Below are 16,185 nucleotides of genomic sequence, written 5' to 3'. Positions count from 1 at the left end.
TGGTGCGTCATGACGTATGCGACGTGTCCGTGCACAGCAAAGCGCGCCAAGCTAGGGTAGCGCGCTTACTACGCAGTGATGTTTGTAACGTTAATGTAAAAACTGATGTATGTGTAAACATGGTGAAAGAAGAGGACGCTATACGAAAGTTTGTTGTGCGAGAGCTCACCCATTGCTCGGACCTAAGGTAAGTTAAACAGCAGGCTAACAGAAATGTCAAAAAATGTAGTTATTATCACCAGCGATCAAACAACGATATGTTAAGAAGTCAGGCCTGAATCATTAACTCGGTTTACGTGTCAAAATAGCGACAAACAATGCAGATAATAAGCGATGGTTGGTATAGGATTGAAAACATTCAAATTACACAAGAAGCGATTTATAAACAGGTGTAACGTTACGATAGTAAGTTGATGCTTTTTTAGCGTTTCCAATGCCTAACGTTAGAAGTCAGTACTACAGTACGAGTACCTGTTAGAGAGAACAGAGTTGGACAGATGTGCATCAGGTTTCATGTATAATGTGATTGAACAGATAATGTTTTGCTTCATATGTACACTATAAAATATAAACGTAATATTATGCACCGATTTCTAGTGGTCCATCAAAATGACACTTGCACGCGTGCATTAATGTTTTTCTCCAGTTCATTGACTTTAGGTGTTCTACGAAAGCGATACCTCGAGCAAGTTGGGAGAGAGTCACTCAGCATCAAGGATAGACAATTGATGAAGACAATTGTTGAGGAGGAACTCTTGAAAATGCAGGTGAGAACGTGAGCATGAACTACTGTAAAGTCATGTGGTCCTGATTTTATGATTAGAGAAGAGAAATTAATTTGTCTCTGTCACCTGGATGCTGCTGCTGCTCGATATCAGACATATGCATGCAATTTATTTGTATGTGCTTAAATTATTTTTAATTGCCCCCTAAAGTGATTAAAAGCCATAGAATATGAATTAAATCAGATGCTTTAAAAGGTTGGTTAATACAAGCATGACATTTTGTCATTATTTAGTCACCAGAGGTGGACAGTACTCAAATATTTCAGTTACATTTTCCAAGCATCTGTACTTTATCAGAATGTTTGTCTTGGGAAACTTTTACTTCACTTCATTCTAAAGGATATAATTATAATGTTTATTCCTTTAAATAGTTTTTTTTCATTTTTATTTAATACTTAAAGGACAAGTTCGGTATTTTACACTTAAAGCCCTGTTTTCAGATTGTTTATGATGAAATAGAATGGTTTTGACTGAAGTTTGGACATAAAAAAGCATTCAGTTCTTAAAATGAATGCAACATACTTCAATTAAAGGTGGTGTGTGTACATTTTAGCGTCATCTGTTAGTGAAATTGTGAATTGCAACCAGCCTTTCCCCGTCAATTATAAAACGCATGTGGTAGACGCCACAGGACAAACATGTCGTCGTATGAGACAACTGCTCAGAGCAGTTTGTCCGTTTAGGGCTACTGTAGAAACATGAAGGCGACTTCCATGTAAGGGGACCTGCGGTGTATGGAAATAAAAACGGCTCATTCTGAGGTAATAAAAACAATGCAGTTCATTATGTAAAGTCTTTATACACCCCTGATAATATAGTTATGTATATTACATTGCATTTGTGTCAAGAGGTCTTTCTACAATTTACACAAAGAACCTTTAAGTACTTAATTGTAAATAGTATTTTTTTACATTTATTTTGGATGTTGGAGGAAATTCTAGTTGCCTTACATGTCTGAGTGGGGAACAAAACTAATCTTACTGTACCTGTGCAATGACAATACTTAGCTTGACTTGACATTTTATAGAATTTATGTAAAATTCTGTTTTGATACCTTCAGATCACTTGGAAGCAAAACATTGCCTGTTACTTTGGCGGAGAGCAATAGCTTTTTTATCTGATTGGTGATGTTTTAAAGGTGGAGCTCAACAAAAAGTCAGTAAAACTTTTTCTGTTTCAGGACAGCAGCGATGACGAACCTCTTGTTAAACTTGTGGAGAGAAAAAGAAAAAGGGTGAGTGATGATGGCGATGATGGGGACGAAGGCTTAAAGAAAGAAATGATGGAAAGGACAAAGAGATCACGGCATGAGGAGTCTTCTCCAGGTGACCATGCAACATTTTACTTGCCGATTCAAGTTGTGGAGTTATTTTCATAAACGGTCTTCATTAAAAGCATTTGTGAGTAACCTTAAATGTTTTCTTGTCCAGATTCCCCTGACTCTGGAATAGTAAAGGCTATAAATGATGAAGACCAGAAAGATGAAGAAGCTGGAAGTGACAAAAACACAGATGAAGACAGCGAGGAGGAAAAGGAGAATGCTGGGAAAAAAGTCAAGCAGCAAAAACAGAACATGAAAGGCGGCGAGAAAACCAAAGGGCGAGAAGTGCGGTCAAAGAAAGATGACAGTAAGATAAAAAAGACTCAAAAGAAACGAGGGAAAATGCTAGAAAGTGAGGAGGAGGAAGAACTGAAGGATTCGGATAAAGATGAAAAAAAACTAAAAATAAAGGTGGAAGGAGAAAAATTAAAAAAGAATGATTCAGCTGGTAAGGAAAAAGCTTGTAGCAGACTTATCAAAAATAACAACATTAAGTCTGAAAGTGATAATTCTGAAGATGAAAGAAGAGTGAACAAAGAGAAAAGAAAACGCATCAGAAAGAAGTCAGTTGAGACAGATGCTGTAAGGGAAGTGGAAAGACAAGTTTTTGGGAGCAGCTCTGACAGCGAGGAGGACGAAAGAAATGAGACAACTAAAACCAAGAAGAGCAGCGACTCTGGGAGTGAAAGAACTGGAGACAGTGAAGGAGAAGATGCTGCTAATTCATCTCTCAGAGAGAAGGAGGACAATGGTACCGTATGCATGTCAGCCTTCAATGTAAAAGCACAAAAAATTAAACAGGGATGCTATAGCGCCCTCTTGTGTGCATTTCTGACTTGGCATACATAATTAACGCCATCTTTTACTTTACAGAAAAGACAAAGAAAGTAGAGGTAACGCAGGAGGAGGTAGAGGAAGACTCTGACTCTTCCTCTCTTCCCTCACTGGAGGATGAGGAAGAACAGCAGAAGGACAAGAAGGAGGAAAGACAGAAGAGTGTGAAGAAGAAGAAACGCAGTGAGGAGAAAGAGGGCACAGCGAGAGGAAAGGCAAGATCTTACAATACATGAACACACACATAGCTTTTTAGCTTTTCAGTTTCTGATTTTTTTAAATGTTTTTTTGAGATTTTATAAACCAGAAGGCAGCTTTTTATCTTGACAGTAGGTGATGAGAGCTGTCTGTGTTGTGGAATGGGGGGTATTCCAGAAACCAGGGTTAACTTACCAACAGATTAACCTTGAAATCCGGGTTGATTAACCCAAACCTTGCTTACCTGGGCAGAACACAGTTTAAAAGTTTGCTTAATCAACCTGTTAAAAGTAACCATGAGATAACGTGTGCTCACGATAGAAACGTAAAGATATTGTCAATGGATCACTGATTTCACAGTCATGGAAACGGCAGGGAACTTAAATTTTTATGAGAAAAATTTAAATTTTTTATGAGAAAAAATGAGAAAGTACTTATAAAACAGTGATTTCTCGCAAAATGAACATTTTTTGGATCGGCTTAGAAATGTGTAATTACAAAACGGACCAAATGAATTCATTAATTTATACATTTGAAAAATTACTGCTTTTATCCCATTTAATTAAGTCCAAGTTTTGTCTATATAATCGTAGATTTTACATTTGAAATATATGTACTCATTATGGATATCTTGTGTGTCACATAAAGTTTAGATTTGTCATAATGCTTATTTACAGTTTTTTAGGTATTGTATTGTGTATACATAATATGCCCTGTATTGTATGTATTTTACCTCTTCTCCTTTTCTGTATGTATCTTTTCCTAAAAATGTTAACACACTTTGGGTGACCCTGTTTAATTTTTCGGTTTGTAAATTTGACTTGAAGGACTCTGTATCACCTTCATTTTCAATATTTGCTGATGGAGTCATAGTATTTAACCCTCTTTTAATTGTAAAACCTGCCTAATGTTTTCATAATTTAAAAAAAAAAATTGTGTAGTGCTTTTCAGTACACTACACTAATGATTGATTTTTTGCCTTAGACAGAAGTGGAGAATGAAAATGTTAAATTACTGCCATAGTAACATGTTGAACATATCGTAATATGTCCTTTATCGTTTAATATATCCAAATATCTCCATTTTCTTTTTGGCTTAAAAATTATGGCTCAGGAAATGAGCTACAAAAGGCCCATTTTTATAAAACTAAAATTAAACTGAATTAATAAAAGACCATAGCTACAGATCCAATTTAGAGTTATATCAGACGTGTATGTTTTAATAAATAAAAGTGATATCATCAAAAAAAAAATGCATTTCATTATGTACCTTATTAAAATGGATAATAGGAAATCTCTGCTATGTCTATGGCCTAATGGATGCTACCTAATGAAGTCTGTACTGCTGTGCCATTCTGTGGGTCAGGTTAAATGCACATGTCTGTGCTTCAGTGAGTTTCAGGGCGAGTGGCTCTCAGAGACTAACTTCTGTCTCTCAGTAAATAATCAATTATTATTTAGCACAGGGCATCATTTGTTTCTAAATCTGTTATATTTTTTAGCATATATTATTTACTATAGCTTGTGTTCGGTGTGCATAACAATTTTTAACTTCTGGCACAATAATGAAAATAGATTGGCATCACTGACATGTCGTGGTTTGCTTCCACATTAATTATTGAGAGTAATGAGTTTATTTATGAATTAACAGAATTGATAAGGAATTTTACTTTATTGTTAACATTAATTATTACACGGCTCATTGGAATGCTTGATTCTGATTGGCCAGTCGCGACATTTGCCGGTTTGTTATTCCCAAATAACAACCGCTCGAAACTAATGACACACGGAAACCCGAATGCTGCAAATAATTTTGACAGGTACAGTTTAATATTACACAAAGTTTAATAAAAATAAATGATATTATATTTACAAATTATTAAACCAAATAGTGTGACGTTTAAACGTCTTGTCTTATTGTAAAACCGTAAAGTAAACATATAATTTTTTTTCCTTAAAACTGAGCGAATCATATATTTAAAATGAATATTTAATGTTCCTTACCTTACTTATGAGTTAAATAGCAATGTAATAAGCAGGATAATGTATAGGCAGTGTGATACAAGACTCATTATCCCTTACTTAACTAATGTTATTGTAATCTTGAAAAAGTAGAAAACATCAATTTTGTGACTGTAAGGGAGGTTTCCCGGAAATCACCTAAACAAACACGCCCGTACCCCAATAGAATCTGGACCTTCTTTTGATAGAACCGCCCCACACATATGCAACCCCGGCAAGGATGTCAGTTAGTAGACACGCCCCATACTGCTGATTGGCTACAAGTGTGTTTTGGTAGTCGGCCCGACTCCCTTTTTCAAAGTGTTTTTTTTTTATAATTTTTTAAGGCCATTTTTTGCCTTTATTGATAGATAGTAGTTTGAGAGACGACAGGAAAGTAAAAGGGGGAGAAAGGGTACGGGATCGGCAAAGGACCTCGAGCCAGGATTCGAACTCGGGTCACCGGAAGTGCGTTTGCACCATATGTCGGAGCGCTGCCAACTACACCATTGGCTCCAACCAAAGTGTTTTTCAAACATTGTGCACTCCGCCTTTAACATTATAATATTACGCAAAAATGTGCTTTCACACCTACTTGCACGCTCATCGTAAGTGCACACGTGCATCCTCCGAAGCTTATTGTCACTGATGTAAATGAACTAACCCTGAAAGATTGTAATCTTAAGAAAGTCACTTGCCATGGTTACTTGCAAACCTCGAAAGCTTATCCTCTTGCTTACCCTTTAACTTACCCAGGTTAGTCACATAACCTGCTTTCTGGAATACCACCACACGTGCTTTTTAATGTGCCCCCATGTATGTTACATTACATGTACAAATTTAACTCACAATTCCACTGTTGACATTTGCTAAGCAATGTCATGATTGTGCTAACTGGTTATAATAACTCTTAATAATCAGGACGAGGAGAATAAGTCAGTGTCCCGGCTGAAGCGATACATCGCCCTCTGTGGTGTGAGACGAAACTACAAGAAGCTTTTAGGCAACTGTCTATCGATAAAGGCCAAAGTGGCTGTGCTGAAGAAAGAGCTGGAAGAGCTGGGTGTGGAAGGTTAGTCCGTCTCTTTTTGTGAAAAATTTGGTGATTGATTTAGCTGGTTTCACCCATACAATTGTATCTAGTAAGTTACCGTATCCCGGGTAAATAAAACCTTTTCAAATATAAACCGGTCATGGCAGTTTTTCTGTATAAGAAGTCAATACCAGCATGACGCTATGTGTGAACAGAGAATAAGATTACTGATATAAGCACGTACAAGGTCAAAATGTGCTGACGTATTGGGCCAATCACAACATTCGGACAGAGAATTCATTAACCCTTGCTGTTTACAGAAGTCTACAGGCAGTGTTTCTGCTTTTCCCACCTACAGTTCAGTAGTTTAGTTTAAAGTTGTGTAATACTTTGTTGTTGGGTCGAGCTAATGTAAAAAGCATCTAATAACAATACATATGTGGGACTGATGTTGTGTTGTGGGAGCTGAACACAATTTATCTGTTGCAGGACAGCCAACTATAAACAAATGTAAGAAAGCTCGACTGAAGAGAGAAGAAGCACAAGAAGTGGCAGAGTTAGACGTCAGCAACATCATCACCACTCAGGGTAACCGTACCTATTGTCATATTTTTTAATACATTTTATTGACTTGACTTAAAAAATGGTACAAAACTGTTCATGCATGTTTATTGGCATATCAAAAAGCACGCTCTGGGGTCGCTTCGTTTTACATTATTTGATGCTTGATACTACTTATACTTTGTTCGTCAGGACGTCCCAAAAGAAGAGCAGCATCAGCGGTGTGGCCCACATCTTCGAATGTTTCTCCCCCCTCTCCTGTCTATAAGCGTATTGTGGACTCTGGCTCAGATAGTGAGGACAACCACACAAACAGGGGGCGCAAGAAAGCAACAGCCTGGAGCAACCTGCAGGGAATCATCAGTGATGATGGAGAGAGTGATTAAGTGCCTTTTAACTAAAGTTTGTGTGTACAGCATTATACAATCATTAAGTTCCCCGGCTTCCCAGTTCATAACAAACTGTACAGAAATATTCATTGACTCTGATGACCTGTAAGACTGAAGCGTGCGTCCTCTCTTATTGTAGGGTGTGTTTGGATTTCATTCCACTGAGTTATTGTGTTTTCTAATTGTTCATTTGTACTTTAAAAATTCAAGATGTCCCAAATGTGCAGAAAGAGTGTTTAATACGAAATAAAGTATACTTTTTACATTGTCCTTTTCTTTTTCTCTGGTCTTTTTTTATCCCCACAGTAAATCACAATATAAGATACCGAGATTGTGTAGATGGCAGTAGAGTAAAGTATGTGTACTTTGTTACAGTACATTGCTTTTTTATATAATGTGCATATTGTGCAAGTTTATTTTAGCCAAAATGGTGTTCTCCAGGCCAGGTTTCAACAGTAACACGTAACAGCGTTGACAATTTATATTCTTATTTCTTATAAATTTATGTTCTAATTAAAACAGTTCTCTTATGAATGATATAATAAATTTACATTTACATTTAGGTTTACCATGGAAGTGTCCACTCTCAATTCTCATGTTTATTACTATCATTAGAGGTGTGCCTTACCAAATGGTGGGGTAATATGATACTTTGCCAGGTGCAACATGTCCGTCTGATTCATGTTTGTTCTTGAATGCTGTCTTGAAGGATCCTCTTCTACGTAGCCATGATGTTGTAATTGATGCAATATGTGGTCTTGCATTGTCATGTTGGAAAATGTAAGGTCTTCCCTAAAAGAGATGACATCTGAATGGGAGCATACGTTGTTCTAGAACTTGTAAAAACTTTTCAGCATTGATGTTGAGATGCACGCCAATAACAACTTGGGTCATCCTTGTCCTCTTTAATCTGGTTGAAATGGTGTCCCAGTTTTCCAAAAAGAACTTCAAATTATGATTCGTCTGACCACAGAACAGTTTTCCACTTTGCCAAAGTCCATTTTAAATGAGCCTTGGCCCAGAGAAAACACCTGTGCTTCTGGATCATGTATAGATATGGCTTCTTGTTTTACCTATAGAGTTAGCTGGCAACGGCGAAAGGCACGATGGATTGTGTTCACCGACAATGTTTTCTGGAAGTATTCCTGAGCCGATGTTGTGATTGCCATTACAGTAGCATTCCTGTATGTGATGCAGTGCCGTCTAAGAGCCCGAAGATCACGGGCATCCAGTATGTTTTTCCAGCCTTGACCCTTACGCACAGAGATTGTTCCAGATTCTCTGAATCTTTGATGATATTATGCACTGTAGATGATGATAACTTCAAACTCTTTGCAATTTTTCTCTGAGAAACTCAGAAAACTATTTTTGCTGCAGCATTGGGGGAATTGGTGATTATCTGCCCATCTTGGCTTCTGAGAGACACTGCCACTCTGTGAGGCTCTTTTTATACCCAGTCATGTTGCCAATTGACCTAATAAGTTGCAAATTGGTCCTTCTTGGAATGTGTAGCTCTCATGAAATCCAAAATGAGCCAATATTTGGCATGACATTTCAAAATGTCTCACTTTCAACATCTGATATACTTTATTGTGAATAAAATATAAGTTTATGAGATTAATAAATTGTTCCCTTCCTTTTTTACTCACAATTTCTACAGTGTCCAAACTTTTTCTGATTTGGGGTTGTAGAAGTAACAGTCTTTCATTTAGCTTAAACCAACTTTCAGCAAGGTCTATGATTCTAGTGGTGTTGTGAACAAAAGAGTAAGATGATTTAAACAGTTTTTTATTCTTTACCAGATCAACATTAACAACAATCAAGGGCTGAGGATACATCTTAAATTATTACAACATACCATAAAAAAATTAAATAAAATATGACCAAATTAAATGAATAAACTAAATTAAATTACAAAATCCAGAAGAGAGTTTGAATGTATAAAAATCCGTCTTTTAAAACAACCGAGAAGGTTCTCCAAAAAACTTGCACTTAAGTATATAACATTTTGGCCAGGAATGCAGCAAATTGTACTGAAAAAGCAAGCGTTTCAATGTTTAAACTTGATTGGTGACCGCCTAAAAAAAAATTCTACTCGCCTCAAAGAAGAAAGACAATGGGGATTCAAACGACATAAGGGTAAGCAAATATTGACTAAATGTTTGTTTTGGGTAAACTATACTTTTAAGATGGAAATTTTATCCTGCATGACTTGATGAATACCAATGACATGTAATTGAAAAAATGCAATAATATACCAGTCATGACTTATGCCCTATTCAGACCGCCAGCAACTAGCACTATCAGAGCGATGCGATCTCATTCATTTCAAGGGAAGCTTGACATTTGGTGGCACGGGCACAAGTGATTGTTGGCGACCGGATTGGCATGTCTAGCGAAGCGAGAACGTTAAGAAAAGCAAACGATGAGTGATTTTTGGGAGTGACTACCAATGGGAGGGAAGCGGTGGAGTTCACGTCTTCCTTCAAGCAGCAGATTAAGAAATGCCTCATTGAAAGAGACGGGCGACGGACAGCGAGAAAGTCGTCTAACACTGCAAAAAATGATGTGTTAATTTTTTACACATTGTGTAATTAACATGTAACAAAGTATTTTTTAAATCAAGTAATAATAACACAGAAGGTGTGTTAGTACAGGGACAACACATTAAATGCGAGTAACCAACTCATTTAAATTTCAGTAATTGTAACTGCATTTCTTGATTTAAAAAAATAAATCGTTACATGCTTGTTACCGCTAAAAGTAGTGGAATTACAGTAAGGGAATTACTTTGTAACGCGTTACTCCCGTCACTGTTTTTAACACAACTTGTGTTGTCCCTTTCATTTATTTTAACATGAAATAACGCCTTAAATGGCATGACACACACAATGTGTAACAAACTAACACATCATTTTTTTGCAGTGTACCTAGAGGATATAACTATCTAAGATTAAAGATCCATCCCTCTGTAAAGTCTCCACTCTATATTACCAACTCTATGTGAGGTTATTTGCTTAATAACCACAAAGTTTAAATCTGAAATTGAATATATGGTTAGCCCGAAACTTTAAGTTTCTTTTTGAGTAAAGTTTTTTTTAAAGGACGAATATGGGGAAACAGAAAGAAACAAATACAAAGAAAGGACAAATACACGAAAAACTACTGGCATCACCTATTTATCTGTGCTTTATGTTCTTCAAATAACCATGACCAACGATCATGATGACTCAGACAACCTTTGAATAAGGAAACAAAAGATGAGACTGGCAATAGAGCATGTGTGGGTAAGTGGTAAGTAAAGGCTGGTTGAGCTTCCACTGAAAATACTAGTAATATTAGAAATGCGATCTAGAGCATAATCGTAATCATCAGGGAATGTAACAAATCCAGGCTGGTTGTTGAGTGTGTAAATGTTGATCCAGTCCTGGTACTGAGAGACTCGGGTGAACACACTCGGGAATGCGAGATCCAAACAGCCTTGATTAAAACTCACAATTCCAGACTGAATCCATCTGGAGCCCTGCTTACTGACCAGTGGCCCTCCAGCATCATACTGCAATGACAAATATATCACATTAACACCTCTATTAACAACTGTTACAGAGATTGAAATATAGATGGGAATGCATCTTAAAGATTGGTGATGCAGTGCTTGTAAAAATGTCCCAATTCAGTATTAAGTTTAAGACTGAAACTGTAAACTTAGCTCTAGGCCTGTATTTATCAAGCCTCTCAAAGTGCCACTTTAGGCTTACATTGTGCGGCTGGTGACTTCTCTTCAGAAGGGCACGGATTTAAATAAATTAAATAAAATGTGTGCGTTGTGCCATGTGAACCATGTGCATCATGCGTATTGTCAAGATAAGTGCCTGCTGCACACGCATCAAAAGGATTTATGATAAAAGAGAGGCTCACTTAACATTAAGGGCTCTATCATACACCCAGCGCAATGCGCAACGCAAGTGCTTTTCAACCTGGCGCAATGATCATTTTCACGTTTAGCGCCACGTTATTTAAATAGCAAATTCATTTTTGCGCCCATGGGTGTTCTGGTCTGAAAATGAGGTGTGTGGCGCGTTGCTATTTTGAGGCATCTAAAATAGACTACGCCATTGACCAAATAAAACCTGTCAATGGCGCAATATTATTTTTGTTATTTAAAGAGCGCTTTAGTAATATGCGCCTTTAAACAGGACGACAACATGGATGCTCAGCAGCACAAAGACGCTTTTAAATATGAAAGATGAAAGGATTAAAATGTAAAAGATTATTATGAGTCGCTTGGACATAAATAATGGACCAATTATGAGATGTTAGAAGGCGTAAAGAGCAGCTTCACATGTAGCCTGGTAAGTATATAAATACTTTGCTTTACAGTTTTTTACAGACGCTAGGACACATTTCTCAATACTCTTCACACAGTGAGCACAAAAGAAGTCTATGTGGGATAAACTGAGGATCAATTATCATTGCTTTGGCACAAAATGCATTCAATGACTACATCTTTCAAATTTCATGAATTCTTTTCTCACTCAGACACAACAACTGCCAAAACTCTTTATAAATACAGGCCAATTTGCACATGCTTACATACTGTTTTCAAAACTGTTAAACTTATGTTCAAAACAATAGCATCATACAAAACTGAATAAGACAGGAATTTGCTACATTTCTACAGTAATATTTTAATGAAATATATTTTAAATCTTAAAATTAAATGCTATAATAACAATTGGCCAAATGGAGAAGACGGAGTAGATTAGCATTACTATTGTAGATTGTATGTGTATCAGTGGATGTTGTGTATACAAATTCTTGTATTCTGGAATTACTCAATGCAAAAAATAAAATAAACTACATAAAATATTAAAGAATTCTGCATCATGTCTGATTCATTCCAGTAACATACACTAGCATAGCCAGGATTCACAAGTTGGGTGGGCCCAGAGAAAATCAGGTGGGCCTTAACCGAAAATGCATCTGTTATTAAAATATACAAACACACAACTACACCAGCTACAATATATCACCTTTTAATAAGAACACAAGCCTGTATAGGCCTATTTTAACAATCTAAGCGCAATGTGCAATGAACCAATAAGAGTCTCATGACGCCATCCCGATTCCATATTTTGGCAGAATTTGTAAACTAAAAAACTAAGCGGAGAAGACCACCAGTTGAAGTTTGATATTAAAACATTTTGTTGTTTTTATTTGTAATAAAATTGTTATTTTTTGGTATTAAAACCTTTAAAAGTCGTTTTCTTTCAGTCATGGAAGTAAAAATAGCAGGCTTTTTTATTGCTGTAAATGTATGGATAGCCCAGATGATTAGTGTAATCTCAAAGAACAATTCACAAAAATGCAAGAAAAGGTTTGTACTCTAAAAATACTTTAAAAAGTTGCCTAATTTGCTGGTATTTGAAGAGTTTCGTTGCAAAACGAGATAACTCCGTTATGTCAAAATATCAACGCACCAACAATGCGCCTGAACACACCTCGATTTCAGACTAGAAGGCTCATGGGTGCAAAATTGGGCGCAAATGTTATCTGCTTTTTTTAGCTGCTGAACCAACACCTCATGTTTAGAATCCTCAACGGTGATGTTAAAGGGTGCACCATCGAGCTGTAATAAAGTTTTCTCACCTAAGGTCTTCGTTATGATTGGCGTGGTTGAATTGGTCGCGCGAGCGTTTGGGCGGAAGTTTGATACCGCGGCTCCGCCTCTGGCTCCACAGACGATTCCTTCTGCGCATGCCTTGGCTCCAAACTGACGTTTTTACATAACATTGCGCCGACCATGGTCGGACATTTTTGGCTTCAATTCATTACAATGGAGGGAGGCGAAGTTGCGTCGTCCATCTTTTTTTTACAGTCTATGGTTCATTTCTATGATGTGGGGTGTAGAGGAGGAGAGGCGAGGAGGCTGTTCGAAATGCGCTATTTATTGCACTACTATTTACTAAATTTACTTATTTCTTATTATAATAGCAAACAAGAGTTAAAAAAATATTTATTTTATAGGTCAAGTATAGTGATAATTGCAACATAATTTACTCATTAGGATAACTAATAGGCCTTACTGGAAAGGCAGGTGGGTGGGCCTAGCTGACCCAGGCCCACCCATAGCTAAGCGACTGGTAACATATCTTGCAGTGAATTATAAACAGAGATGCGTCCTTGTTTTACACACAAAAAAACATTGTATGATGCTACATGTTGTTAGTGTTTTTTAGGTCATTGTTTTGTGGGTGACAAAGTGTGTTTGTCAACTGTCAACCTTTGCTAGTGTTCTGGAAGAATGAGTTGATTTGAGACCTGAATAAAGTGTTTTGGTTGTTGTAGTGCATTTTGAATGTGAAATGAACTGCTTTGCCAAGCTGAAAATTTGTTAGGAGAACTGTGTTAAGGGTTTTGTAAAAGTGACCTAAGTATTGAGAAATGTGTCCTAGCATCTGTAAAAAACTGTAAACAAATGCATCTGTTTTTAAATGCTACCCCATTGATTTATTGTATATGATAACTCTGTAACTCTGGGTATTTGTGAGATGAGGACCATAAGTAATGCTTTTTAAAAAACTCATGTCGCTGTCCGAGTGCTGAAACAGCTTTCTGCATGTTTGTTAATTCTTTATCTCCTGTTTGTTACAAAAAAGTATTTTTAGAGTACAAACCTTTCCTTGCATATTTGCAAATTATTTTATGAGATAATAATGATTATGTAGGTTATCAATACATTTACAGCAATTAAAAGCCTGCTATTTTTACTTCTATGACTGGGCTACATACATGTTGTGACGAGCTTTGCATCGTGTGCCCTTGGATAAGACGTCACCGGCTGCCACTGGTTTTAAGTGATGAGAATTCATGAAATCACTTTTAATGACTATGATAAATGGACTATACTGTAAATACGAAATGCTTAAAATGAATGATGGTTATCTTACCTGACATGGGGTTTCTCCATCATCATTCAACAGTCCAGCACACAGCATGTTATCTGTCATAATACCATTATAACCAATATTGCAGTCATTGTTGCTCACAATTGGAATCTCCGCTTGCTGAAACGTATCAGGAAATATTTTTTCTGTAACATATCAAGAAATGTAATCAACATTACATTTTTTAATTGTTGTGAAAGCTTTACCTTGGATATGTAGTATCACTTGAAACAGGTTCACTTACCTAGAGAGGCCCCCCATCCTGTCACCCAACTTGAAAGTCCTTCATTGAATACACTACCAGCAGCAGCCAGACAGACTGGTTGAATATAATCGGTGAAATTCACAGAAGATGAGAGCTGAAGCAGTGCTATGTCGTTTTCTTTAGTATCTGGGTCATAGTTAGGATGAATGATGAGTTGAATCACTGTTCTGTTTATCTCATGCGGGTTTGGGTCTTGCTGGTTTTGACGTCCCAAGTAGCTCACAATGTCTGACATGCCGATGCTATAAATAGAGGTCAGTTCAATCCATATGCTATATGTATGTTGATTTGACATTTAATGTGTATTAAAGCTCAGACTATTTCATACCTTTGGAAACAATGAGCTGCAGACAAAACCCAGTCTTTATTGATGAGACTCCCACCACAGAAATGGTTTTGATAGCTGATTTCGTTAATGCTTACTTGCCAGGGCCAAGACCCTGCATTCGCATCTTTCCCTCCAATAAATTTTGTGTTAAGGGGTGCTTGGCCACACACTGATGAGAGAGGAGAAAATGTGAAAATTGAAAAGCTACAAAAAACGCTCAAAACATTTTTGTGTGAAACATCACTTTGAGTTACTTACCATCTAGCTGACAGAAAGAACCTATATGAGGAAAAACAAGAAGTGAGCACTATGAGACTAAGCATCATTTATATGTATATAGTATAGCACTGATATTTTTGGATTGTATTTTCATGTTTACATTGCTAAGTTCATCATTGACATTGGATGAACTTGAATCCAAATGAATCCAAAGTAATAGGATTATAGGGTAAGAAAGGGAAAAAGGGGGGTACATTTGAGGAAATTTATGGCAAAAGCGCTTGTCTGTCCGTCTCTCCATCTATCCCTGTATATATATATATACACCTGTATATCAGGAAACCTTTTAATGGCTGTGAAAAAATGAATGAATGAATTTAAAGAGAGTGGTCGAGTGGCAAAACCTTCATAGCAAATTTAGCAGGGTTAAAATTACAGTGTTAATGGAAATATAAAGAGTTCACAGTTAATTTAACACTTCATTGAGTTAAAGCTAATTTATTTGACTCTTTAAAATAAAGAGTTGGTGTCAAAACATGACATATACGGAAAGCTTCATTTTTAACACTTCACTTACTGTATAATATGTATATGAATTTCTTTGAATTTCTATTGAATTGCAATACTGCTTCCTTAAATTCAAATTTGAATTGTAATTCTAGATCGTGTTTTTGACATCAATTCAAATTCAAAAAGTCATTCTCAATTCAATTCTGAATTGTGTACAAGTCTGTTTGCTGTTATCAAGTTTAACATTATGAGTCATGTGTTATTGTCATTATATAAATGCGGCAGTTGAGTTTAGGTTTTAGTCTCAGGTCTGATGGAGCAAATTATATTGTTTTTCAGAGGTTTTTTTCCTTGCTTTATATGCGGTTTTAGTCCGTTAATGTGTGCAGGAGATTTGCTTTGGGGACTTTGATAGAGTAGAGAAATATGGCCTACATGAAAATTTCTTCAGACGAAGAGCAATTTTATAGTTAAAAGTGAGTCATTAAAGTGAGTATTTTGTGAAAAACATAAATGTATAACTGATTTCTGATGTGTAAATTCGCTAATGTATTAGTTTTTGCGGTGTTAAACTTAGGTTTTAGTTGTCTTTTAATAATGTATTTTTCCCTTTTATTTTTGTTTTATTCGAAAAGTTTAATATGTGAAAGCTGACCGAGGATCATATCACCTCCTTACAGCTATTGGTTCTGCTGGTGAAAACCAACATGGCTTTTGGATTGAAATGAAGTCAAACTTGTTTGTATGAACCGAAGCATCTCATACTGTGTTTATAAATATCTGTACTTTTGTTAT

At 36.4% G+C, this 16,185-nt stretch overlaps 1 protein-coding gene and 1 long non-coding RNA gene across 2 annotated transcripts; one reads left to right on the top strand and one right to left on the bottom strand.

Annotated features, from left to right (window-relative positions):
- Positions 1–28: 28 nt before the first annotated feature.
- hirip3 (HIRA interacting protein 3) lies at positions 29–7,391 on the top strand. The gene is made up of 8 exons (XM_065273150.2): positions 29–187; positions 647–767; positions 1,966–2,110; positions 2,216–2,857; positions 2,980–3,155; positions 6,060–6,210; positions 6,661–6,759; positions 6,925–7,391. The coding sequence occupies exons 1-8, from the start codon at positions 120–122 to the stop codon at positions 7,116–7,118; spliced, it is 1,596 nt and encodes a 531-aa protein (XP_065129222.2). The 5' UTR covers positions 29–119; the 3' UTR covers positions 7,119–7,391.
- Positions 7,392–8,849: 1,458 nt separating this feature from the next.
- On the bottom strand, positions 8,850–16,134 carry LOC135771136 (uncharacterized). The gene is made up of 3 exons (XR_012336350.1): positions 14,662–16,134; positions 14,072–14,575; positions 8,850–10,677 (listed from the first exon to the last, which is right to left on the bottom strand). It is a non-coding gene; the product is annotated as an uncharacterized lncRNA (long non-coding RNA).
- Positions 16,135–16,185: the final 51 nt, after the last annotated feature.

This window comes from Paramisgurnus dabryanus, chromosome 3 (assembly GCF_030506205.2).
Source record: "Paramisgurnus dabryanus chromosome 3, PD_genome_1.1, whole genome shotgun sequence".
NCBI lineage: Eukaryota > Metazoa > Chordata > Actinopteri > Cypriniformes > Cobitidae > Paramisgurnus > Paramisgurnus dabryanus.
This window is presented reverse-complemented; position numbering and strand designations above follow the sequence as displayed.

Coding starts and splice junctions, on each gene's coding strand:
- hirip3 (XM_065273150.2), top strand. CDS start 120: ATGGTGAAAGAAGAGGACGCTATACGAAAGTTTGTTGTGCGAGAGCTC. Junction 3,156..6,059: donor AGGGCACAGCGAGAGGAAAG/GCAAGATCTTAC, acceptor CTTAATAATCAG/GACGAGGAGAATAAGTCAGT. Junction 6,211..6,660: donor GGAAGAGCTGGGTGTGGAAG/GTTAGTCCGTCT, acceptor TATCTGTTGCAG/GACAGCCAACTATAAACAAA.